Raw genomic sequence first — 27373 nt, 5'->3', positions numbered from 1 at the left:
TGTAAGGTAAGGGGTGATTATGTCATTTCATATAAAATCATCAGAAAAAGGCAACTCCGTAACGTGAGTTTTAGGTTTTCCCCGATAAAGCGAAATTGTACATAGGGGCCCACCTGAAACGTGGAATAAGTAAATTACATCTTCATTTGTGTGACTTATTTAGATTTGATATTTTTAAGTAAATAATAATATTTAATATATTAATAAGCAAATAACTCACATTATGAAAAATGTAAACATCCACTAATTAGAGTTGCCATTTGATTTAGTGAATAAACTCTTTTCTTTATGAGTTTGAGGTAAAGGGTTCAAGCTCGATCAGTAATATAATAATTTAGTAAAGGGTTCAAGCTTGTTTAGTTAATTTTATTTTTATATTTCTTTACTTGTTGATGCTTAGATTCTGTATTATTTTGATGTTGTTATTGTTTCTTTTTCTATGATTTCGTCATTACTATATTTCTTTTTCTTTTAAGGTTATAATTTTGTTTGTCTTGAAAAAATGGTTTATCGGAAACAACATGAATATATGTTTTAAATAAAGGTAAGTTTTGAGTATATATTATTATTTTTAGATCCTATTTGTGGATTTCATAGGATATGTTGTTGGTGTAACGGAGGAGGAAGGAAAATAGATTGATATTGGTTGAGAGGACTTTTCCTTTTTTAGGAGCTTTTATATTTTGAGGTTGGGCTAATGATTAGGTTTCCACATTCGGCGAAAACGAAACTTTGAAGGGACAAAAGAAAAAGGTCTTTGGTCGGCGGCTCAGTTTTAGACTTTCTTTAAATAGACAGTCAACAATTTTTCACAATTTTGATTTTCGATTATGTGGTCTTAACTCTTAAATACTCCCTCATTTTGCATTTAATTATCTATAATAGACTTACCACACCCCTTAAAAAATGATAAATAAAGTATAAGTATATTTTATCATAGTTCGCATAATGTTGATAACATTTTAAGAAGTCTTGAAAAGTAATTTTAAGAGTAGATCAGGGTAAAACAAGAAAAAATAATTGGTTTTCTCTTGATTTGTTAAAAATAACAAGTAAAAATAAATATATATTTTTAGTATAGTGGAAAAGGAAGAATGAATGGAGGGAGTATGTCATAATTTTTGTATGACTCACTATAAAAGTTGTCATTAAAAATAAAATGAAAAATTTATGTTAAATTATTCTTAAATTTAAAAATACATCAAATTTTTTAAATAGTTAATAAAAAAATATTATCATATAAAATGAGACGAGTAGGGTATTAAACTTGCACATAGAGTTTCAAAAAGAGTAGTGAATGTAATAATAGTTCATGTTTACCAATTTTATCCTTGTAAATACGTGAAAGAATATACAAGGAAAGATCATGTCTTTGATAATGATAAACAAATTGAGAAAGTGATATATGCCAATTATATGCTTGAATTATTACTAAGTGATTCACATGGAATTTCGATTGAAAGACGATATTTAAAATTCTAAATTGGGAATTGTGTAATCGAGAAGTGGTAGTTGACTTTCTTTTTTCAATTTATATGTCACGAATTATTAATTAATAATAACCCGTAAAAGCCAATAAAACTCCTATTTATTATGCCAGCTGCCACCTCTCAGGGCTCAATAATTATATCAATTCTTTTACATATAATTTCCGAGGCCTGCAATTGGTCAATAATATGGCATTATTTCTTTAATTTTTTCACAAGCAAATAATCAATCATGAATATCTCTTGAAGATAATGAAATTGTCGAGTAACAATATACAGCTTGATCTCTCTATAATAATACTTTATTATAGTTGACAAATTTTTCTCTGAACTAATTTTTCTTGTTATATTTTACCTATCTATAACAATATTTGACCTCTAACAACAACAATCATTATTATAACAATGCGTTCTTTATAAAATTACTCATCTATAATAGTCATATAAAATTTCTAAGATTATCAATAATAAGTCTAGAGATTTTGATCAAAGATTTAAAACTTTAAAGTACCACTTATGATAAAGAATATTATGTTTGCTAAAAGTTTGGACATAAACATTCGTCAATTCAAATGTTATATTAGTAGCAAGAGACTTGAAGCTATAAAATAAACTACAATTACAGAGTTCTTTCAAAAATCTTAAAAGAATTAAATTTTCAAGTAGCTTTAAAATGTGTGCCTTAAAGTTTAAATCCTTGTACATTTTGTTATGAATTTAATTATATATTAAATTTTTTAATATTTAATTAGTAGAATATGCATATCTTTTGAGATTTTAAATTTGAATAATTTATTACTTTTTATATGAAGAGAAGTCTTGACGTAACTAGTAAAGTTACTGCCATGTGACTATGAGGTCACAGGTTCCAGTCGTGGAAATAATCTCTTGCAGAAATGCAGGGTAAGACTACATACAATAGACCCTTGTGGTCCGGTCCTTCCCCGACCCCAGCGCATAGCGAGAGCTTAGTCCACCGAGCTGTCCTTTTATATGTAACATTTAAAACAAAAGAAACCAAATTAATTCTTGAATACGTTTTTGTCTATAACAGCCAAATAGTATTTAAACGTCAAATGTTATTATATGTGTATAACAGTCATATACTATAAAAATTAAAAATATCGAAAAACAAACAAAATTGTTATTAAGATGTTGACTGTAATCGGTTTATTCACACGTCTATTTTGTCTCTTAAAAAAAGGCTAGGGGCAGTCGAACAGTAACCATTATTAGAAATTTAATGATTAATAAATGTAAAAGTTATTTCACTAATAAGGTAAGACGACGATCGTAATTATCATGTCTCAAATTCAAATAAGTTAGATACCAATTATATGAATTAACTCAATTTCAAGTTAATTTTACAAAAAAAAAAAAGAAGGTATTGTTGAGATAGCACTAGCTAGAATGTCTCTCTATTTCCTACTTAAATTTAAATATCTAATAATGAAGAAAACAAAAGTGAATCAAATATAATACAAAAAGGCTAAAGGGGAGTATCATATATTTACTTTAACAAGAGCTATTAGTATTAAATTATTGAGATGGCTAATTATGGAAGAGAAATATATATTAAAAAGGTACAACTTCAATAAGGTGCAATGTAACCAGAAAAGGTAAGAAAGCATTAAACTAAAAGCTGAAGTTAATATAATGTTTTAGAACAAATGATTGGTACATTTCGTACCCAAATTGAAATGCTTGGTACAAGTAATTTATTTTAACAATTAAAAAGTACGATGACTTATAAAAGAATATTCATTCACACCTAATAATGTACAAAATGCCAAAAGGTTTTTAACTACTTTATTTTGAATCCAAAAGGGATTATTTTTGCATCCCCGCTCTCTCGTTTAGTACTATCGTACTCTCGAAATTTAATTTTCTTGTCATCTTAATGTAATTACTTTTAAAAAATTTTACTTGAACCGTCAAGATTTGATTTTTTGTGTAATTACTACCACGGTTACTATCGACCCGAGCATAAAATAAAATTTAAAAAATGGACTAAAAGCATTAGAGTAAAACTAAAATCAATAATGTTTTAAAACAAATGATTGGTACGTTTCGTACTAAAATTGAAAAGGGGTTGGTACTAGAAATTTATTTTATGAAAAAATAAAAAGTGCTAGTATGACTTATAAAAGAATATTCGCACCTAATAATGTACAAAATGCCAAAAGGTTCTTAACTGCTTTTCTGAATCCAAAAACCTCCCTTCATATGCAATCTGACAAAATCATATTTTTATAGTATGTTGTATATATATGTTATATATATAATTTTTTTATTAAGCATTACGTAATATATATTTTATTTATTTTAAAGTTTATGTGTTTTGGTATATATAAACTTCGAATGCAAATAAATATGTACGTTCACTCACTCCCTTCATTACATTTTCGCTTATACATAGTTAATTTGATGGATTTTCTTTTTAAAACATCAAATTGGATCAATTCATTCTAATAAAATTTAATATGTTTAGAAATTATGCGGAAGTATTTACAATATATTTCATTTCAAAATGGTAAAAAAAAAATTACGCGTATTAGCAATTTGAACACCATAAGTAGAGAATAGAGATAGTGAACTCGTGATCTTTATTATATTAATTTTGAGTATCCCTATTCAAATTAAAGATTTTTCTTTTTCTTAAATAAATTATCTATATTTCTCTTGTTGCAAAAACGTCACATTTGCAGTGTCTGATTCCACAAGGAATCTTTACACGTTTAGCCATATCCCCACCATTAACACACTACAAAAGCAAAATCTATTTAACTATTCAATCATGCAGCCTCATTATCACAATAAATGAATAATATATAGATTTATTGATTCCTTGTATAGTTGTATACAATATGCCAAACAAATTCAACCCATTATATTTTTAGGTTTAACCATAAAATATCTTAAAGTATACTAGTCTGTTTGATTTGAATTCACATTGGTATCATTTATTTATTGAAAGGGGCAAATATGTTTTTACTTAAATGTTCTCCATTCTTATTCTTATGATTTGAATTCTAGCTATTTGATTAAAAATAAAAGAATTTTAATCTCCAAATTAATCAGACCAACGAATACCGAATGAAATGGTTAAACTCATGTTCTTTCCAACAGTAAAACAAAAAAAAATAATTGATAGCCATAAGAAAGTAAGGGAGCAAATAGACAAATAACAGCAAAAACAGATTTTTGTAGTGCAATTTCTTGGGCAAATTTTCAAGTCCAAGGGACAAAATTAGTAGGAAAGTAGCTTCATAAAGTGATCCATGCTTCATTTGCCCACAACATTAGTTTTTACTTTTCACTTTATATTTACATCATTTTGTCCTCTCCTTTTTCTTTCCTATTTCAACTTTCTACATATATGGAATTACCCGTTTCGATCCTATTTATGTGATAGTGTTTGAGTAGTCGGAATTTAAGAATTTATTTTTAAAAAATTTACGATATAAAACAAGTCACATATATTTGCATAGTTATAAATAATCTCATTAAGAGTAAAATTAATTAAAAAATTAAAAGTTAAATTGTTTCTAAATATAGAAAAATGACTTCTTTTTAACAAACTAAAAAAAAAGGAAATTTTAGTGTAGTCTAGTTAGTTGGTTATATGAGGCCTGAGCTATCACCTTGTCGGTGAAGATTCGATTCCCCGCCTTATTATTTCCTTCCTCATTTTCCCCTCCGTGCCCCTTATGTATAATTAAGAAAAAAATTATTAAGAAAGTGTGTCGCATAAAATGGGTTAAAGAAAGTAATAATTATTCTAATATTTTATTAATGTATATTCAAAAATCTAGTTCCAAGCCCAAGTGATAACCGATGTTTGATTCCCTATGGTTTAATTAGACGATAAAGAGAAACTAAAAGAATAATAGATAAATAGTCGAGTGAAAAAAGAAAAGAATAATAGATAAATAGTACTACAATCATCAAAGATTACGACGGAGCGATATGTATTCCTTCATTTTTAATTAAAGGCCTCGAATTCAAAATAGGAACGTTTTACCCTTTCAGAACGAGACTTTCCGATGTGAAATTGAATTAATGAAATTCCAAAATGAGTATCGGTCATTGAACGAGAAACAAAATAAATAAATAAATAGCACTACACAACCAAACAAATGCAGCAGACACGTAATTCCTTATCCCACTTCCCATTTACCAAACATTATCAACTCTTACTTTACAGCTTCCTTTAGGAATATTTATTATACCACATATACAAAATCTTTTTTCACATTGACAAAATAAAATGCATGTGTTTTAATACAAACAAAGAGTAAACGAGTAGTTAAATATAAAAAAAATTGACCAAGTCAAGCTGATGAAACTCTAAAAGTCAGAAAATTAAGTTTGACTAACTTTTTCAAACCTTAGAATTCTCACCATTATTTACTATGTTAGGTAGTATTAATTAACGTAGTAGCTATCAACAATGACATGGAGAATTGAACCCACAAAAAAAGACAACGATATAGAGAAAGGGTCTTTTTAAGTGTATAATCCCAAGTTTAAGTGCTCTATTAATTCAAAATTTACTGATCCGACTAATTTAATTTTATATCGAGAAAATCTGCTATAGAGAAATCAATCTGGGACTTGATTTCCAAAGTTCGAATTTGAAATCTTTCACTTAATAAAAAGGGAATTGTCATCCCGCCGCATCTTTTTTTTTCCATCATATTTTTCGATAGCGCTGGAAAATTGCTATTGGGTCGGGCCATTCATAAGGAGTGCTGGCGGTAAAAATACAACGGGCTAACCAGTTTTCGAACTGGTAATTCAAAAATAGTTAGCGTTTGCAAAGTCATTGAAAAATAATTACTATTTTGCTGCAACACGGACTGGTCCAGCATAATATACTAGAGATTGATGCACGTGTGTATGAACTTCCAGCATAATGAACTCCAACACGCGGAAAGTTCCAGCATAATATACTGGAGATTAGAGCACTTGTGTATGAACTTCCAACATATTATACTGGACCGGTATATTATACTGGAACTCCAGTATATTATGCTTGAATATTTTCCGAATTTTAAAGAGTGTTTTCGTTCAAATTTATCTTTACATGAAAAATGACTAAATTTCGATTACTTTTGAAATTATAACTATTTTTCAATTATCACTTATAAATCCGACTATTTTTAAAATTTTCCATGCTTGCGTGCTGCTTAACTCGTTAATCTATAGCTAGTCCTTATCCTAAAAACTTTAGTACTAGCACCTGTATAAACACTACTAAGAGAGTGTTTAAAAAAAAACACGATTTTCATAATAAATGAACGGCTATGACTTTTCTTAATAAAACATTTAATCCGTACATCTAGTGGATTAGTAGGTTGCGGAAAAAGGAAGTTTATCCACCTTATGAGAATTCCTCACAACCAATGACATAAGTCGTGATTACTGTAAATTCGCTTCCGCTATGAAAAAATTCGTAAATCTCCTAAACTAATTTTTACCAGTTAAATATATAGATAGAAACTTTCACCTATATGACTTCCAAAGTAGTAGTCTATATATGCAGCTATAACTCCTAAATTAATGCCTTGCCTTGACTTGCGTTAAAATTCTTATTTTTATATCAAAACGTGGAGAGGTAATATTATTTTTATTTGTGACAATCCCAATAGTGTTACATTTTCAGTCAAACAATTTACTTTCCTTCCTCGTATTACCCTTTCGATATAACTAATGTTTATTAATATTCTTCGTACGCAGTACTTTTTGTATGTTGTATTTAAAGATATAAAATAGTACATGAAATACCATTTTTTTTCTGCGTACACACTTCAAACATATTTTTTATTAGTTTTATTCTTCCCGTTAGTTAGGCAGGTAGGATTTAGACGTTAATCCTTGAGTTGTTTCACTTATATTTGCACATAAAATTCTTTCACGTAATCATGGTTAATTATTAATATTATAACTTTATCAAATTACTTAACATAATATGTTGATATGGTTTAGTATAAATATCGTAAAATTTTACCAATTCCCAGTGTATATTTGACTATCTCGGAATTGCACCACTTATGACCCATTGAAAAAGAAAACGCTACGATTAAGTAGTTAATGGATATAAAACAAAAACAAGTTATCAAGAACTTATCGACAAACTTAGGTAAGTTAGGTTTATCTTTTTTAATTGTTATTTCTTTTATGAATCATTGCTAAGAATAATTTTAGATTTTTATACTTATATTTTAAGTTAGCCATTTTCAGATTTTTGTATATACTCCCATGACATTTATATAAGGATCATTCCACGTATAGACGGTCAGATTTACTGCTTTCTTTTTAGATTTACTGCTTTCTTTTTTTAATCACTATACGTAGATTACATATTGATTATACATAATTATACATATATTTTATATTTATCGGTTATTTTATTTTTTATTTAGATGGTTAGGTATGCGCCTATCTAATTTAATTCTTCTAATTATAATGCAAAGCCAATCATGGCTAATAAATGCATGAATATCTTAAAGCATTTAATCCTTAGAGCATTTAATCCTTAGAATTTGACTCAGTATTTTGACAGTGATGTTTCCTGTTAATGGACTATAAGTTCAACTAAACCATCTTTTGGGCGGTGGAATCGGTCTAAATTAAGAACTTATTATTGGCTTGTTAAGTCGTACTTTTCAAGTTTCTTTCTTTTTTCTAGGAAGTACCCTTCACGCGTATGATATGAGTTGAGTTTAAATAAAACTGTAATAATTCATATAATTGATTTAATTTATTTGGAACTTAGTAGTTGTTATGTCGTTGAATCTTTCACGAGTCTAATTAAGTAGTTTCTTCTATTGTTACCTTATTTTGCAATTGAAGTTTGAGAATAGAAATTGTCAAGTTCTACCAACCACTTGTACGGCTCTTCGGCCAGTGACAAAGTCAGGAATTCTATCAAAAAAAGTTGAAAAACTTCAAAAATATTACATTTGCGATTCAAACCTCTAACCTAAAGCGATATTTGAGCTAAATTTGGGTTGCATTCGAAGCTACTCGTATGTCAAGAGATTTGGCAATTTATATCCATATAATTTTTTTTATTTTAGTATAATTTTTGACAAAAGGTAGAGACCTCGGAAAAGAAATTAGAATCTTTCTTTTAATAGCGGAAATGGACTAAAAAAAATTAGTCTTTTAGAGCATTGCAAAAGATTGGAGTATTGCCTCTCTCTACTATTTAAACCACATGAACACAATGCATAGTCATAGTAGAAAAAGTTGGCACCTATATAATGAGCAGAACTCAGACTCTAAATCTTAAATATGCTACTACCGATTTGCCACAATTCCAATAGTCATAGTTATTACTTATTATTGAACTGAGTATCTATCGAAAATAATATTTCTATCCTCACGAAGGTATATATAAGGTTGTGTATATCTCACCCTCCCCAGATCCCACCGGATATGTTGTTATTATTGTATAGTTGTAACTGAACTACCCTGTAGAGTTATTCATGCTTCGAAATAAAATTGATAGACTTGTCCAAAAGGACATACAATTCGAATTTCTGGTTTTGACTGGGGTTTAAAATTTAGGACATACGATTCGAACTTCTAGATACAATTTTCGAAGTTTAAGACATGATATCATGAAGTTTGAACTTTGAGGTTTAAACTTCAGGACGTCATGTCCAGAAGTTTGAGTCTAAATTTTAAATACATTGTAAACAGTGAATATATTTTAAACAAGATGCTTAAAAATAGCTACCTGGTATCATTTCGATATTGGATTATTCCGCACATATCCGCTCATTTTTGTCTAACTCGCTATTAACCCGTTCATATCCGATTCAATCCGCCCATTTGCTAACACTAACAACTACTATTACTACCTCGCAAACTTTTCGAACTCGGTACACAGTAGCAAAAACGAATTTATATGTCCCTTGAGAATGAAAATAAGAAGAAAAGGAAAGAAAAATAGCTTTTTGTTATGAAAATAATTATCATGAATGTCCATTTATTATCCCGCTATAGATAATCTTCCTGAAGAAGATTGTCCATTTAGTACTCTGTTGAAATTTATCTACAAGCAGCTGATACAGGCAGGTTGCTCAATAAAAAGATTTGCAGCAGCTTTTAGGTTGCAAGCAGCTCATGCAGACAGCTTACAAACAGCTAAAGAAAAGCCTCGCAGCTGCTTCCTGAAAAGCCTCGCAGCTGCTTCTTTTCTTCTATAAATAGAGAAGTTTTCAGTTCATTATGTACAACAGTTTGAAGTTGAATAAAAATATCAATCTCCCTCTATACTTGTCTTCGGTTACTTTACTTTACAGTATTTATTTTATAACACGTTATCAGCACGAGACTCTGCCGTTTTGAGCACTTACTTCGAATTTAATTTCTATTTCAGTGTTCGTCTCCGATGTAAGGCGACACTCTTATGTCTGTGGTTAGATCTTGTTCATAACGAGTATCATAAGGCAGATTATATCCTTGAGGTGGTGAGTTTTTCGTCTTGGCAGTAGTGATATAGAAATCATTTACATCTGGTGTGGCCAAATTTGTATAATTTAATTTGAGCCTTTTGCTTATATTTTAATATCATTATCATCGTTTGCTTGGTTATATGTTACGTATACAGTACCTATTTTGGTATTTGTTTTCATCCTAATTATCTTAATAAAGGATTACAAAGTGGATAACATTGTTAGATCCACTTAAACTCCAGCAGAGTTTGCAAGAAATATACAACCACCAGAAGTGGTTATGTTTCGTATATCTCATTGTAACTAAATTTTATTAACCATCAGAAATGGTATATGCCTATGACCATCAGAAGTGATAATTTAGGCTTTCTATGGTTACAATTAAAGATAAGCTAGAGAAATATTCTCTATATTACATGCACGCCTCGATTTGCTCCTGAAGTAGTAAATATTTTAAAAGAGGTTGAAGCATCACAATTGATGTTATTAATGCGCGTTCGGATAATTATATTCGATTTCCTGAAGAATGAGAATTTTTGATAAATATTAATCCATTCCCTGAAGTGAATGTGATAATATTAATAAAGTCGTAAATATGAACGTGCTCTTGATGTAAATATATTATAATTCACCTCCAGAAGAGGTAATATGATTGAGAGAATATATACTCAATTTTTCGTATTTCAATTTGCTCCTGAAGAAGTAACACAATTAAAATTTTCTCCCGAAGCAGGAAAATATTATGAAACTGTGTCTTTCTGTGCGTAAATAAAATAATGAGCTATTCAAAGTTATTTTTGAAATACATTTTAATTCCTGTAGTGAATGAAAAAATACCACAACTCACCTCCTGAAGAGGTAGAATAATAGAGGATATAAATATTATTTTTGTGGCATAAAGATCATTGCCGCACGTACTTGTTGTACGTAAAACATCTTGGATATTTTTATTAAGTATCATTCTAAGGCAAAAGTATTCTTGTAGAATGATTTCTACTACAACCACATTAATATATTATGGTTAGTTATTGAGTTCCCCGAACGAAATAACAACTCGTGTATCTTTCCTTAAAAGATGCAATGACTATGTGATTGCCGTATTGATACAAAATATTCAGATGATAATGATATTTCTCCTTGAATGAGATATTTGTCACAAAGTTAGTGGTAGAAATATTAAAATTCTTAATTTTCGTCATTTATAAATTTAGAATTAGCTTTATATTGTTCATTTGATTATAATTTTCTCCCATGACACCAAAAGTGTCTGGGCAATATTTGGTAGTACAACAAAAGCTCCCGAAGAGCTAACAGTTTGTCTAGAAGACACATGACATAAGTAGTGTCTGAATAATATTTGATTGTGGACAATAAATGGAAGGCTCCCGAAGAGCTTATTTGTTATTATTGTGGTCAAAACATATGTTATGATAAATCGAAGTTTACTAATACAAATGGCTATCATATTGAGACTACAAATGATTAAAAGATTGAAAATCTTCATGTTTCCACAATCATATGGGGTAAATATGTATGTGAGAAGTTACCCGTCTTATTCTTCAAATTTGTACTATATCATGTATCACAGTATACCAGAAGTTTACTAATGCAAAAGCAGCTACAGTAAATCAAAAATTTACTAATACAAAAGTAGTCACAGTAAATTAGAAGTTTACTGATGCAAAAGTTTATGCCATAGTAAACCGGAAGTTTACTTAGAGATAACACATGCCATGATAAACTTGAAGTTTTCATTTGCTATTTTTAAATGAGCTATTTGAGAATTCAGATAAGCATATACTGAAGAACTAGAAGATTCTTCAAGAATTCTCTTGTGTTGCTTGTTCTCATAATAACTTGATTATACCAACTAAAGTGGGACTAAAATCCCCGAATTCTGAAATATATAAAAGGTGAATATGGGCCCATTCACCTGTCATGTGAACCACTTATAGATGCATATATAAGATGGTTACATGTATGTTTATTGTCAACCTGTAGTTTGACATTTGAAATTGTCTTTCTCAATTAAGAGCATAATTTTCAGATTATGAAATCAAGATAATTCATCTTGATGATGCTGGTTTATATCCAAGCTAGTTTAGCGTTGAATACCTCCTATTAATGGCTAAACTATTGCTTATGAGAATAAAACATCATGTGTTGGTCTAAGATTTTTTAAATTGCATACAACAGCACTTGTATGCATCAGACCAACAAAATATGATAAGTCCTCCCCTCTCAATTGGTTTAGGATCAGAAACCAAATATTTTTATTATCTAATAACTTTTGATGTGTGGTATATGATTAATTTTTCTACTACAATGCACAAAGATATATTTTCCAAAGAAGATTGGAGATATGAGTTAGTTTTTCTAACATTTGGGGGATGAAATAAACAGCTGAAAAATATGCTATATAAATCGAATTATCATTAATATGATCCTCGCCTAGAAGATAATTCAAGTCAAATGCCAGAAGTATTTGTTGATCCAAAATTATATACCATATTTCAGCTGCAAATGCTCCTATTAAAATTAAAATCCCTGAAGGGTAAAGTTTACTGTACGCATGAAGCGTAGTAAATCGATCGGTTCAAAAAGTAACAATCCTTGAAAAGGATGGGAGCAAATGATCACAATGAGGAGGAAATGAGCTCTAGAAGAGCCCACGACATAACATTTTATGAAACTCCAGAAGAAGTTCAGGTACCTGAAAATAAAAAAAGTGATAAGATCTCAATAAGTTATGTTGCTTAGGAACCGATACAAAATGATCGTCGGCGATATATTTGATACAATATAGTACACAATATTATAAATAATTGTGAGGATCGGACCTGTAGTCCAGACACCTGAAGATGTCATGCCATCTAAATGCAAGTCATAACCTCTATGACTCATTTGATTAAGTCAAAATGAAGATCCCTGAAGGATTTAAAATGCTTGAAGCATATAATTCAAAGTCTCGAGAAATGTACTCAACCAAATTACAAAAATCTTTGTATGAATTAAAACAATCAGGGCGCATATGGTATAATCGCCTCACTAAATTGATGAATGAAGGTTATATAAATGATGGCATTTGTCCATGCATTTTTACAAAGAAAACAACATCAAAGTTTGTTGTACGTGATGTTTATGTTAATGATATAAATCTCACAGGAACTCCAAAAGAGCTCCAAAGGGAAAAACTTTGTCTTAGTCTGCAAATTGAATATTTAGCAGACGGAATCTTTATCCATCAATCTATCTATACAGAAAATATCTTAAAATGCTTTTACATGGACAAAGTGCACCAATTAAGTACACCAAATGGGTGTTCGATCACTTGAAGTGAATAAGGATCCGTTCTGACCTCCAGAAGAGGATGAGGAACTCCTTGGTCCTAAAATACTCTATCTCAGTGCAATTGGTGCACTTATGTATCTTGCTAATGCTAACAAAGGTTGGCGCATATCATATTGGTTATGCAGATGCAGGTTATTTATCCGATCCCCATAAAGTTCGATCTCAAATCGGGTATGTGTTTATATGTGGAGGTATTGTCATATCATGACGCTTCACAAAACAATCTATTGCTGCTACTTCTTCAAATCATGCTGAGATAATAGTTATTCATGAAGCAAGTAGGGAATGCATATGGTTGAGATTAGTGATTCATTTTATTCGAGAAAAATATGGGTTGGAATGTGATAAAAGACCCATAATTTTATACGAAGATAATGTTGCATGCATAGCCCAATTGAAGGGAGGATTTATAAAAGGAGATAGAACGAAGCACATTTCACCAAAATTATTCTACACACACGATCTTCAGAAAAATAGTGATATTGATGTGCAACAAATCCGTTCAAGTGACAATCCGACAGATTTATTCACTAAATCTTTGCCAACTTCAACTTTTAAGAAGATGGTATACAAGATTGGAATGCGGAGACTCAAATATTTGAAACAAAGTTTTCATCAGGGGGAGTAAAATATGCGATGTACTCTTTTTTCCTTACTAAGGTTTTTTCCCATAGGGTTTTCCTTATAAGGTTTTTAATGAGGCAGCTAGAAATGCGTATTACTAAATATGTATACTCTTTTTCCTTCACTAGGATTTTCCCACTGGATTTTTCCTAGTAAGGTTTTAACGAGGCACAATACCTTTTAATGAACATCCGGAGGGGGGGAGGGGGTGTTATGAAAATAATTATTGTGGATGTCCATTTATTACCCCACTATAGATAATCTTCCTGAAGAAGATTATCCATTTAGTACTCTATTGAAATTTATCTACAAGCAGCTGATGCAGGCAGGTTGCAAGCAGCTCAATGAAATAATTTGTAGCAGCTTCTTATTAAACAGGCAGGTTTCAAGCAGCTCATGCAGACAGCTTACAAGCAGCTAAAGAAAAGCCTTGCAGCTGCTTCCTGAAAAGCCTCGCAACTGCTTCTTTTCTTCTATAAATAGAGAAGTTTTCAGTTCATTATGTACAACAATTTAAAGTTGAATAAAAATATCAATCTCCAAGCACGGTAGAAACAGGTTATATATTTACCCCTATTTTCGATATTATTACATTAATTGCCATCACACAATTTAGTAAATAAAGGGAACTTTTGAGGCATTTTCAAAGCCTACTTTTTTCTCCACAAATGCATATTTAAAAAACGTGGGACCCACAATTTAGTGAACAAAAGAAATTTTGGGGAATTTTCGACAGATGCATAGTATCTAAACGTGGGACCCATTTGAATACATATTTACCCGAGACTTCACCACATATGCAAAGTACAAATTGTCATACCACTGTTCCTTAAAAGTTGCATATGTTTATAAGCACATAAATACATAATACAAATACTTCAACCAAATCTTAGATTTTCTAAATCAAGTATATTTGGCAGCTCATTTATTTCAAGCACAACAATTGAAAAGGAAATTGATTTTGAATATAATTAAGTATATAAATTTTATACAATTAGGACATAATAGATAACTAATTGCTGAGTTTGAATAGCAAATATGTTAAATCAATAATTAAGTTTGAATAAATAAAATTGACAAGTTCAAATGTAACATAATAAATTCACTAAATAAATAAAAATATAGCAGAATAAATCCACTAAATAAAAGAATATAGCAGAAAAAATTCATTAAATAAAGAATAATTTTTACGTATAAATATATGCTAGGTTTAAGTTCAGCCTTTGTCAACAAGTTAATAATTAATGTTTATATTCATCTAAAACTTTAAACATTATAAATTCATGAAAGAAAGTAAATACAATACTATAACGTTTTGCAATTTAAGTAGTTTGTAATGCTTTCAAATAGTAGTACAATTATTTGGGCGTCAACTCTTTCAATACGAAGGAATGTTCATACCTTTTTTTTCTAATAAAAGTAATATTATGTAAATAAAATTTATTATAAAATTTTACATTAATTTTGCAACTTTAAAATTAGTTTCTAATTTAACTTTTATGACATTATTTCTAACCTATTAACCCTTATATTGTCATGAGTTTATTTATTTTTAAATACTAACATTTAAGCTAATTACTAATTTAGTTATTAATTTAATTTATATTTGTTATTTACCCTAAATAATGGACCAAATCACTAGAATATATATTATGGAAAAAACCACAATTTACAACATTTCAATTTAGTTACTTCTTGAGTTGCAAGTGATATGTCTATTTGCATTACTACCGTTTGAAACTGATTTGACTATCTCGTGGAAATAAGAAATGATGGAAACTTGTGTTAATATTTCGTCGAAAAATATTTCTTACACTCACTTATTATTTATAATTTTTTTAATATCATACACGAAATTTAAATATAATAACTATATCTAAAAGTTTAGTTAAAATTATTGAATTGGATGGTATATAGTGTTCAATCTCGAGAAAGTTGACTCGTTAAGGATATTCAAGTAGTAGATATTTAATAGCTAAGCAGTTAAATATTTTGAAAATTTCCCTTAATACTTGAGAATATTGATTAAAAATTAAAATTACTTACAGGGTTATTCTATGAAAATACCAGTTAAAATATTACTATAATATTAGAATATTCTTCTTTCCTAACAGTTTGAAATTGCAATGTTGGGCTTTCCGCTAATTTTTAAATGTGAGAGAATCCTTTACTTTGGGGGTTACTTGGATTTTAAGGACAAAAGAGGAATAAATCATCATAGGCAAACTACGTCGCTCTTTCTTGAAGTTACCTCAAGTATTGTTTGGAGGATACATGAATTAGTTGATACATCAATTGTCGTTTTTGCTTTAAATGTTGGAATTCTTTTTAATTGCTTTGGCAATATGTTATTTAGATTATACTGTGACTTATTTTTTCTCAGTTGCGGTTACTCTAAACTAAAAAAAAAGTATGTTATAAATTGAGACAAAGTACTAGTATTTAATCAGACATTTTATTTTCAACCTTAGGGCAAGTCGATGAGTCCATAAAAGGACAAGAAAATATGCCTCAACGGCACACTAACGAGAAGCAACAATCATAAAATTCGAGGAACCTTCAGCCCAACAACAACAATAAACCCAATGAATTCCCACCGGTGACGCTTTAGCCCAACAAATAGCGTAAAAAGAAAGGTACATGACGAGGTATGCATATCAAACTAAGATAAAAATCTCTACAAAAATACCTAAAGAAAATAGAATCCTGTTGTGAAGAAACAATAGTTAAGATCTCCAGAGAATTAGATAGTGAAATATGAACAATGTAATATTGTTGTATTCTACCACTTAGGGGTCGTTTGGTAGGGTGTATAAGAATAGTGCGATTAGTAATGCAAACATTAGTCATGCAAATATTATTTCTTATCTATTGTTTGGTGTGGTGTATTAAAATTATAATGCATTGCATAATTTTTAAGAAAAATAATTGTTTACAAAAATGCCCTTCATATTCTCAAGCTTTAAGGGACTTTAAGAATAATCTTATCTTTAACCAACCTAATACATGCATTAGTAGCCTTGGTATTACTAATGCCATGGTTTTCTATGCATTACTTATACATAGGATAATACCAAGTATGATGTATAACTAATACTGTATTAGTTATACACAGGTTGAAAAAATGTACCAAACAAGGTATTAGTAATGCATAAAGCTAATGCTTGCATTATTTTTTCTAATACCTCCTACCAAACCACCCCTTAGTAGCATGTACTTATCTCAGCATGTACAAATCTTGAGATTTGAATACATTCATTAAGTATACTGGTGAAAACCAGCTATGGTCAACTCTGTATAATATAACCCAAAAGCAATCCAAGTGACCGTCATTCAGCACCTGATAGAGGCCGTCCTGTTAAATCCATAAACAAAAAGATGATCAGAAAAAGTGAAGATTATTGCGGGATAGAGGATATATAAGCATCTTCACCTATATAGGTAACTCCCCAACCACCCCTCCAAAAGAATAAGAAATAGAGCGTGAATGCCCCCATATCTGGGCAGATTTTGTGAAGAGCAAAAGGGAAGTGCTAAAAAAGGATGTTAAAATTGCGGCTACACCATCAACTCAAGGAAAAGAGAGAATGGTGGGGATGGGGCGTTAAACTTAGGAAGAAAGAATTCTGAAACTGAAAATAAATACCTCAATAGGGGCCTAGGTGGCTCTAACAACTTATCAGTACCATCTTGCACAATTTCTGTAATAAATATGCTGTTCATTGCTTGCGGTGAGGAGTCAGCAAGCTCTTTAAGGCCCTGTAACAAGATTATGTGAAGTCAAAAGCAAGAGACATTATACAGGTTACTGATTTTAATCGAAACCATATGAAGTGAGAAGAAATATAAACCATAGAATACTAATAGGTGATGGACAATGGGCAGTAACACGACATATAAACCATGCACGTGGAAATCAATCCTTTTCAATCTGAAATCATAAAGGTTCAACCATATCCACACTGCTTCAAATTTGCAAAACTTGTTATTTCTACTCACAAAAATGATGAAAGGCACATATAATGCATCTGCAATAAAACAATCTATGTAGAGAAAGTAATAGCCTTGTGCTGAAGAGTCTATTCCAATTAAAGGAATGTTTTTGGTTTCACACATATCCAAGAAATCAACATGGGTACCAGCATCCAGGAGTAGTCCATGCAGTTGATGGAATAGGAAATGAATATCTTTCATAAAATGTTAAGAAAGTTATGATAAATTTTAAACAAAAGCTTTCCATTCCATTTTCCACTTGCAAGGAACGTTTCTTAATGGACTCCTTCCTCCGAATAAGAGACGAATACCATTTAACATTCATGAAAATTGAAATATAAACGCAAAATCACAGCAAGTGCATGAAAATGGCAAATACCAAGAAAGATACTTGGAAAAATACATCTAGTAAATCCAAGTTAGCGAAAGTACCATTAGACTAGGAATAGAGTTGCCCACGGTTTTAAGTTGTTCCTGCAGCAGGAAGTTAAGATTAGAAAAGTTATTGATAACCAACATCTAATAATGGTAAACAATCAAAGTGTCATATCACTTAAAAAAGGACAAGGAAGGTACGCTCATAGAGTATAAAATACCTAGGAATTGAAATACCAAGAAAACTTTTACAATTCCAAACTCTCAGGGGTAAGACCCCCCCCCCCCCCCCAAAAAAAAGCCCCAGTCTGGGGAATAACACTTTCATCATTTCCTTGTAGAGTGAGTTGCATTATCTTGTTCACTGCACCGCAGCAAAAAGAAATAATTGCTGAATCTTCAACTAGAGATCCTACTTTCAATAATTACTTGCAATTTCCATTTTAAAAGAAGCTTCCAGATCAACCAAAGATATTTCCTTTTTTACATGTCTATAAAAAACTGTACTATTTCCACTATCTTTTGTTCTTTGCTCTCCCAATGATTTCCCATAAAACATCTCATATATCAAAATCTCAATGCTGATTCAACTTTCGCGAAGCGATAAATAGTTTTTGGTCTATATAACGCAAAATTTCCATCTATCCCACCTTCACTCCAGGACCAAAATCAGAATTATAACGACAAACATCCAATTCTGTGGTTCTTTAGATCACAGTATAAATTTCCTAAGAGCATTTCTCTGCACTTCTAATACAAAAAACTTCAAGCAAATCCTATCATTTTCGGAGAATAAGTTTCCAGTCAACAACCAGCTTTGTCTAAATCTGGTTTGCTTTAAGAATAAGGATCCTTAATCCTATTCTGCTTCACTAGACATACCCACACTCTCCCCCATTCTATCCAATGCAGGGAGTGAAATAGAAGCATAAGAAGTCTATCTGTTAAAGCATAAAGCTGAGGAAGCATCATTTTAGTGAAAAAAGTTATTCTCATCAAGAATTCTACGAACCTGCAGTGTTTCAGGCATCTTCACCCTTTTCCCACTGATAAAATCGCACAGGTACATGACACCAGCATTTGTAAGGTTCTGTTATCAACAGTAAGTGCAGTTCTTAGTACTAAATATCTATTATGACACCTTGGAAAGTAGGCATTCATAAGAAGCTCCAGAAACCATACTTCAGACCTTGTTTCTTTTCCATTTTCTGGGCTAATTATAATAAAACAGAGTTAGTAGCCTAAAAGCTGAAATGGAGTTTTTTTTTCTTACCTGCTTGCCTTCCAAGGATAGTAACTTGCCATCCTACAATTCCAGATAGATTTGAGACAAAAGGTTTAGTGGACATAACATTAGGTGACAGATATTATTTATGTAATACACACGTAAATATATGTTAATATAGACGCGCAGAGTGACCAAGTGACCGGAACAGACAGTTACTTTTCCACTGTCTCTCCTCCCATGTGAAAGGCTTGTACTCCGCATAAATTTTTTTTAAAAAAAAAAAAAAAAAAAAAAAACCTTGCAATCACGCTATGCCAGAAAGCAGAACTCACCAGACCATAAACCAACCCTTTTAATTCATCCAAATCACAGTCAATCTTGGATAGATCACCACGCACACCATTAACCTGTTCCAGAACAAGGAAAACCTAATCATACCAACACTCCATATTTGTCGTTATAGCAGCAGATTTTGTGATTTTTAACTTTGAAAAGGCAAACTAGCAATATGATTCTCTTATTCTCATATACAATGGAAGGCAGGGATTTGACATTTCCACTATAGGAGAAACATATAAATAAAATAATGGAGCGCGGGCCATGAAATCAGATGACAAGTCTCATAAACAACTAAAGACAACAATTGAGGTGAGTAGATTTGCACCTCATTCCTTAATAGTTTTGACATCTCCATTTGCTCATCCAATTTCCCATCCACGTTCTCAATTCGCTGTGTCAAATGCTTCTTTGTGGCCTGATTAAAGGACAAAAGAGAACAATATGAAATGATTGAATTATCAATACATTATACATAAGTACAAACGCACATCTATAACATTTAGAAACAACTCTGAATGCCAATACAATTTATTCATTTGAAATATGTCAAAGTTGTAGCCTGGAAGAAGCTATGTAATTTCTGACATACATTTATCAAAAGTAAATCTCTATCGGTTTCACAGGATGCGGAAAAGTAGCAGGATCCTTAATAACCAACTGATACTAGCATGAATATGAGGCTTCCCTCAATTTTAGCCCCCTTTCTTGTAAATAAAATCGTCGCCGGGCTCTTAGAAACAAGTCAAGAATAAAAGAGATACATCATCCGTACACTCAAACGCACATCACCCTTGAAGAGGACCATAGACTTGATGACCCAAATCAGCTTAAGAAACTTACACCTGTGTATAGTTGGAATAATCTTCACATTGACCGTACTAAAATTTCATTGCCCACTTCGTAGCCTTGAACTTACTGTTTCCTGCAGACAGCTGCTACGTACTCTCTCTCACAACAAATTCCAACTAATCAGAATAAGCTACAGTGACAGCATCTGTAAGCAAGAACTTCGTACTGCAAGTGTGTCCATACTAAGCTACACAGCAATAACAACAACAACAAACCCCGTGTATTCCGACAGTGTGAAACTAAGCTAATTTGTCCATAATTTATATTATCAATTGAAGCCCAACCATGACAGCTGAAATTAATCACTCCCTGGAGATTCAAAAATCTTGCAGAAAAGGGGGTTCCTAGAAGCAGGTACAAGTATCACATATTGCCATGATGCAGAGAAGCAGCAACTAACAAACAACGCATGTGCAAACCCGGATAGGCCAGTCCAATAATCTCCAATATAACTATGTGTACTCTACCTATGATCTGATTTAAATGCCAAAGAATTGAAAGGTTAAGTTTCAGTAATTAGACCTGAAATTGACAGGTCAAACATTTAAGCTGAGATGTAGGGCACATCAATCCAGCTAGGTTACCAGTTACGCCAAGGCTCCCCTTCAAACACTAAACAATTGATATTTTACTTAATCATAAAAGAAATTTCCAATTTCTTTGTCTATATATTTGTTATTCAGGCTTACAATTATAAGTCTTAGACTACATATACATATTTGCATTTTTTCTTCATATGCGCCTTTCTTCATTAAAGCCCACACTTTATTTGCGCTTTACGCTTAAAACCCCTGTTGACCTTAAAGATTTTTTGTGCTTTGCGCCTTTGATAACACTGGGGCTTGCTCCCCCTCCTCTCCACCTCCTCCACCCGAAGTCATTTAAATTCAGAAAAACACAAACACACCAATTGAATTTGGGAAAGAGGGTTTCTGGCCAACATCAAGAGTCCTGGGGAAGTAAGGGCTCGTTTGGTATGAGAGATAAGGAATAATTAATCCCGGGACTAAATTTAAGAAGAGTTTATCCCATGTTTGGTTGAGAAAAAATTGCGGTATAATTAATCCCGGGATTAGTTATCCCGGTATTGTAGTGTTTTTTTATCCCCATGGAAAGGTGGAATAATTAATCACGGGATAACTAATGCCGAGATAATTAATCCTGGGATAACTTCTTTCCAACCAAACGACCCCTAAGGGTTTCGGTAAAGCAGTAACAGTACACTATTTAGACATAAATAGCATCTATCAAGCATCAAGTTAAAAGTTGAATACATGGCAAGGCTTGGATCTGCCAAGAATGCAGAGAAAAAACTCATAAACAAACCATAGGTGTATAAGATAGATACTCACAGCAAGAGCATCTGAGACATGCTCCAGATGTTTTGTCAGATTTGACACAGCAGTTGCCATGTTCTTTTTCGTTACATACATAAGGTCCGAGAATGACAGACCCTGCAAGTATTACAAAAGAAAGAGGGGAAGAAAATGGAATAAAATTAGAGACGATGAGCGAAGGCAAGCATTTCATGAAATATTAAAAGTTAGGCAGAAATTTGGTGTCTCCTGCTTCCGTCTCTTATCTTTTATTCACTTACTTCTTCCTACAAGGCTTGTTATCTAAGATAAACCTGACTCCAGCTTACTGAATACATACAAAAACAAGCATATCGCTCCCCATGCCCCAACTTACTTGAAGCATATTTAAAATCTAATCAAATTTTCTTGAACCCTTCCTGCTTTTGAGAAAAAGAAACTTGAACCCTGGACTTAATGAACTCATACCAAAAGAATCAAAAGAAATACCCGGAAATTGATGTTTTACATACTTTCTAAATCTTTCACTTTTTTTTATCAAGTAAAGAACACTGATTCTCGCACTTAATTAAGTCTAAAAATATATTGTATTTCAATGCGATATTATTCAAACCTCCATGTAGTAATCATCAGGCTAGTGACAATCTCCTTTGAGATGGAGAATTAATAAATAAACAATCTAGAGGTTATTTCACCTTCCACCACATGTATCCATAACCTAAGGCACCCACTGCAGCAGCTGGCACTATCAGAGATGTCCAATTACCTGCCAGGGTAAATGGGATTAGGGAAAATCATTTAATATAAAGCAACTTCTTCCAAGTCAAAGGCAAGATAGACAAAATCTAGCATGAGAAGGCATCAGTTAGAGGATGGTAGAGCTACCGCTAGAACTTCCATTTAGAACAGTAATTGGTCGTGCCGAAGCCAACTGCCGAACCTCCATTGCCAACCTACGAACCTGTCAAAGCAACAAAAAAATCAATTTGAATCATGTTACCATGTAATAAATTACAAGCCCATATATAGTTGGTCTATACACAATAGCAGGACAACAGGTGATAACTTTTTTCTTTTGCCAAGTGGACTAGGGGAAACAACTTCATAATCTATTTCTGAAAAGAAGATTCACTGTGGATTTCAAATCTCATCTATACATTGACCGAAAAGATCCCATAGCAGAGGTGGCTGGGACGATGACATGCAGACAATCATCATCCTGCCCCTCACCACTAGCTTATCGTTTCTTGACCCATGAATAAGGGATCTTAAACACTGGTATTTCTTTTCAGCACATTTTACATAAATTTACGGTAAACTTATCTGTACCGTAACACCATAACAAATTACAAAACTACATCTCATGCCTAAGCAACAATGTCTAGATACTGTGTGCACCATCACCTTCCAGAGGGAGAGGCAAAGACCCAAATTAGACAACAAATGTTATTGACCCCTCCCCAAAGATGATAAGCAAAGGCAACTCCAAAAACACTTTAGATATCACTGGTAAAACTACACTTACACAATCATGAGAGGCAAAAGTGCAGAAAATAACCAAATTATTGCCGATTACCAAAGTTCTCATAGAAACTACATTGCAAAGTGATCCTGTCATTCTACTAAAAGAAAATTGAAATATAGAAATGAGAATGTATTCTCTGATGGTTGATTCTACATTGATAGAACAGATCACAGATTGATTGATCATCTAAAAAGTATATTACTACTTACTTAGTAGAACATAAGCAATCTTGACAAGACCAAGCCTTCTTAATTTAAGCTAATTATTATCTGGGTACCTGTGCAGCAATGACATCCGATTCTCCACCATCTGACTCCCCTGATTTTTCATAACTTCTTACCAAATTCTGCCAGAAACGTTGAGAAGAAACGCTTAAGCTCATCACACGTGAAAACAATTAAGAAATGGTTTGCAAATTGACAAATAAATCCACCCTTGTTACAATTTGTCACAGGACTCCTCAGACCTTTATTCAAATAACACCATAGTATGCAACCCAACCTTCAAAACTTATTCCATCATTGCAGTTTTAGTTAATTAAGTAGCTCATGATCATTAGTTGACTGTGGCACCGCTAACTTTCAAAGGCATACTATAGCTTCATCTAGTTTTGTTTTCACTCTCATTGAAACCATCTACTTTGAGATGGGAATTAATGGAACAGAAATTAAATCACTATGTGGTTGAAGCATTTTACCCATCAGCATTAGTGATCCCAATGAGATCATTCATTGCATTATCGTTCACAAAAAAGCTCATACTCACTAGTTGACTAAGGCACCTCTAACTTTCACATGCATACTAAATAACTTGCCTTGGTTTTCACTCTTATTCAACTGTCTGTTTAAAAATTGATATTACTAGAATATAAATTGAGCCATTACGCGATTAAAGAACTATAACCCTTGGCGATAGTTGATTTCGATTTCAATTACCCGGTCCAAGCTCATTGAACACACAACACACACAGAGGCGGAACCAGGATTTGAAACTTAGGGATTTGGGATACTAGTACTTCTATATTACTGGGTTCTAAACTAATAATTTATACATACAACAACAACAAAAAACCCAGTGTAATCCCACAAGTGGGGTTCAATAAAAGCAAAGACAGAGCATTGTTAAAAAGAAATAAAATGATGGATACAATTTCAATGAATTTATACATATTCAATAAATTTCTTAAGACAAGGTTTGGACCAAAGCTACTAGGAGCAACCAAACAGGGCTAGCTCCGCCCCCTGCACACACACACACATACAAGTGCGCACTCGCACAAACAACAATATATACATGTACAATCTCTTAACAGAATTTAATAACACAAAGCAAATCGGAACTAACCTGAAGCTCGCCTATCACATCAGATAATTTACCGTTTTTGAAAAGCAAAGTACCTGTATACCCTAATATGCACACAACACACATATATTATCAGATCAAATTACTAAAATCAATCACAAACAAAATTAGCAAAAGTCTCAACAAAAAACAAATAGCCGAAGAACAAGAGTGTGTGTGTGTGTGTGTATACCAGCTCCGACGATAAATACGATCTTAGTTAAGCCTACTCCAGCTTGCATAGCCATGGCCGGCGATGGTCCGGTGATCAACAAATCCTCGGTCTTTTTATGACTCTCCGGCGAGTGATTTCGGAGTTCAAATGCAAAAAGTGTGAATATGGAGCTATATCTGGTATTTATATGCCTATATTACCCTTTCGCGACTTGTGTGAATTCGTCCACGTCAACCGTGTGGCACGTTAATGTTTTTTTAATTTAAATAATTGCACGTTAATGTTTTACTTCTTCCCTTTTTTGTCTCGTTCTATTTTTGGAGTTTTTAATTTTTTAAAGATTTAATTTTTTTGAGTTATAATTTTTACAAGCAGAGGCTGATTATCTATATATCTCTTCTCTATATATATTAAAGGAATAAAGTTACCATATATAATTTGCATTGTGATTAAGCCAAATAGCATACTAAGAAAAAGGCACTTGGCATTTTAGGATAAAATATTGGGAAAAACTTAATGAGAATCTATATAAAGAATTCGAATTGATAATCTAAATCTAATCAAATAAGTTTTGCCAGGGAAATAATATAAAAAGAGAGGGTGGGGATAGTGTGAGAAAACTTATACTTTGAGTAATATAAAAATAAAATAAAGATACTAAATAAATAATAATAAAAAATATTATTAATAAATTTAAACATTAATTTGAGCTATAGAATATAAGAACACAATAATATTAGATGAACATTTTTATTACAAGAAAAAGAAAAACCAAAGTCATTGTTATAATAAGAGTAGACCCAGATAGCAACAATTCTAAATTATGGGTAACTTAATAACATAGACAAGAAACCAAAAAATGGGAGAAAAAAATATGTAAATTAAAAATTTCAGTGTTGAGATATATAAAAGGATATGACTTATTTGATCTTTGAGATGAGAATTTTTTTTTAAAATAATTCATATGGTCATGCTATAAAGATAAGATCACGTAACTGAAAATGTTATAATAGATAAAACTAAAACAAAAAATATAGACAATTGACATAATTTTAAGAAACAACTAAAAATACAAACAAATAATATAAAATTTAATGTAGTAATTTTAAATCAAAAAGTAAAAGTCAACTTTCATACTAAATACAAAAAGGAAGGAGAATTTAATTTAATTGCTTATTGAAAGTGATACTAAAATAATAATTATAACAACAAACAAACTTCTTTGTTTAAACTTTGAACTTATTCAACACCAAGCACTTAGAAAATGATATAACAATATTCATATTATAGATAAATGCTAAATTAAAAAAGTTAAAATATTATAGAACAAAACTAATGTATAAAGAGAAAAATAGAGATAATATGATTTTATCCATATTTTAAATTTATTTGACAAAAATAAGTAAATAAATAATACTCAAAATGTCACGACCCAATTTCACCTATAGGTCGTAATGGCGCTAAACATCACCGCTAGGCAAGCCAACTAGTGAATTAAACATGCATTTCTTCTTTTAATAAGTTTCCGAGTAATTTAACTTTCCTCATTTGTAAGATTTAAGAAAATAAAAGGTTTAAATAGATAAAATCAAGTAATGGTTCAAAACCACAATTCTACTAGTATGTGTGCCAAGACCTGGTGTCACAAGTATATGAGCATCTAGTAGATTATACAAACTTCTAACCACTGTCTGAATATGAAATTGACAGAATACAAAAAAATACAAGAGAGAGAGAGAGAGACTCTAGGGCTGCAGATCGACTCAGGAAGCAGCTCACCACTAGGTCTCAGGATATCGGGGGTACGCGCCGGAAGGACCACCTGAAGCACCTGTCTCAGATCCTGCACAAAAGTGCAGCAAGTGTAGTGTGAGTACGTAAACAATGTGTACCCAGTAAGTATCAAGGCTAATCTCGAAAAAGTAATGACGAGAGGTCGACTTCGTCACTCACTATGGGTCAATAATATAAAGACAAAGATATTTAAATAAACATGATTTATGTGAATAACAATAATTTCCTTAACAAGCAGAAATAAATAATTCTTTCATAATTTAATAATTTTCAATAAATCGCTTATCTTCACAAGTTGCAATAAAATGTCAAAGTATCGTGTAATTATTATTATTAAGCATGATTTATACCGAAGTCGTACGGCCCGATCCAGAGTGTCGTGCACACTGTCGAGGGACGTGCGACACGATCCATAGATGCATCTATCTACTGCCGAGGCTTTCGGCCCTCTCCACAAGAAGAGAAGGTTATTTTATAAGTATTTGATTTAAACATTATTAATGAT

At 31.6% G+C, this 27373-nt stretch overlaps 1 protein-coding gene across 1 annotated transcript; it reads right to left on the bottom strand.

Annotated features, from left to right (window-relative positions):
- Positions 1-16819: 16819 nt before the first annotated feature.
- LOC107828591 (uncharacterized) lies at positions 16820-25312 on the bottom strand. Its single transcript, XM_016655938.2, has 13 exons — positions 25093-25312; positions 24903-24964; positions 23836-23904; positions 22919-22994; positions 22729-22799; positions 22070-22171; positions 20194-20283; positions 19862-19936; positions 19575-19607; positions 19314-19391; positions 18359-18400; positions 17580-17692; positions 16820-17288 (listed from the first exon to the last, which is right to left on the bottom strand). Exons 1-13 carry the CDS (start codon positions 25145-25147, stop codon positions 17267-17269), a joined length of 888 nt encoding a protein of 295 aa, XP_016511424.1. The 5' UTR covers positions 25148-25312; the 3' UTR covers positions 16820-17266.
- Between the last annotated feature and the right edge of the window lie 2061 nt (positions 25313-27373).

This window comes from Nicotiana tabacum, chromosome 15 (genome assembly GCF_000715075.1).
Source record: "Nicotiana tabacum cultivar K326 chromosome 15, ASM71507v2, whole genome shotgun sequence".
Lineage (NCBI taxonomy): Eukaryota > Viridiplantae > Streptophyta > Magnoliopsida > Solanales > Solanaceae > Nicotiana > Nicotiana tabacum.
The sequence above is the reverse complement of the archived record's forward strand: the minus strand, read 5'-3'. Positions and strand labels throughout refer to the sequence as shown.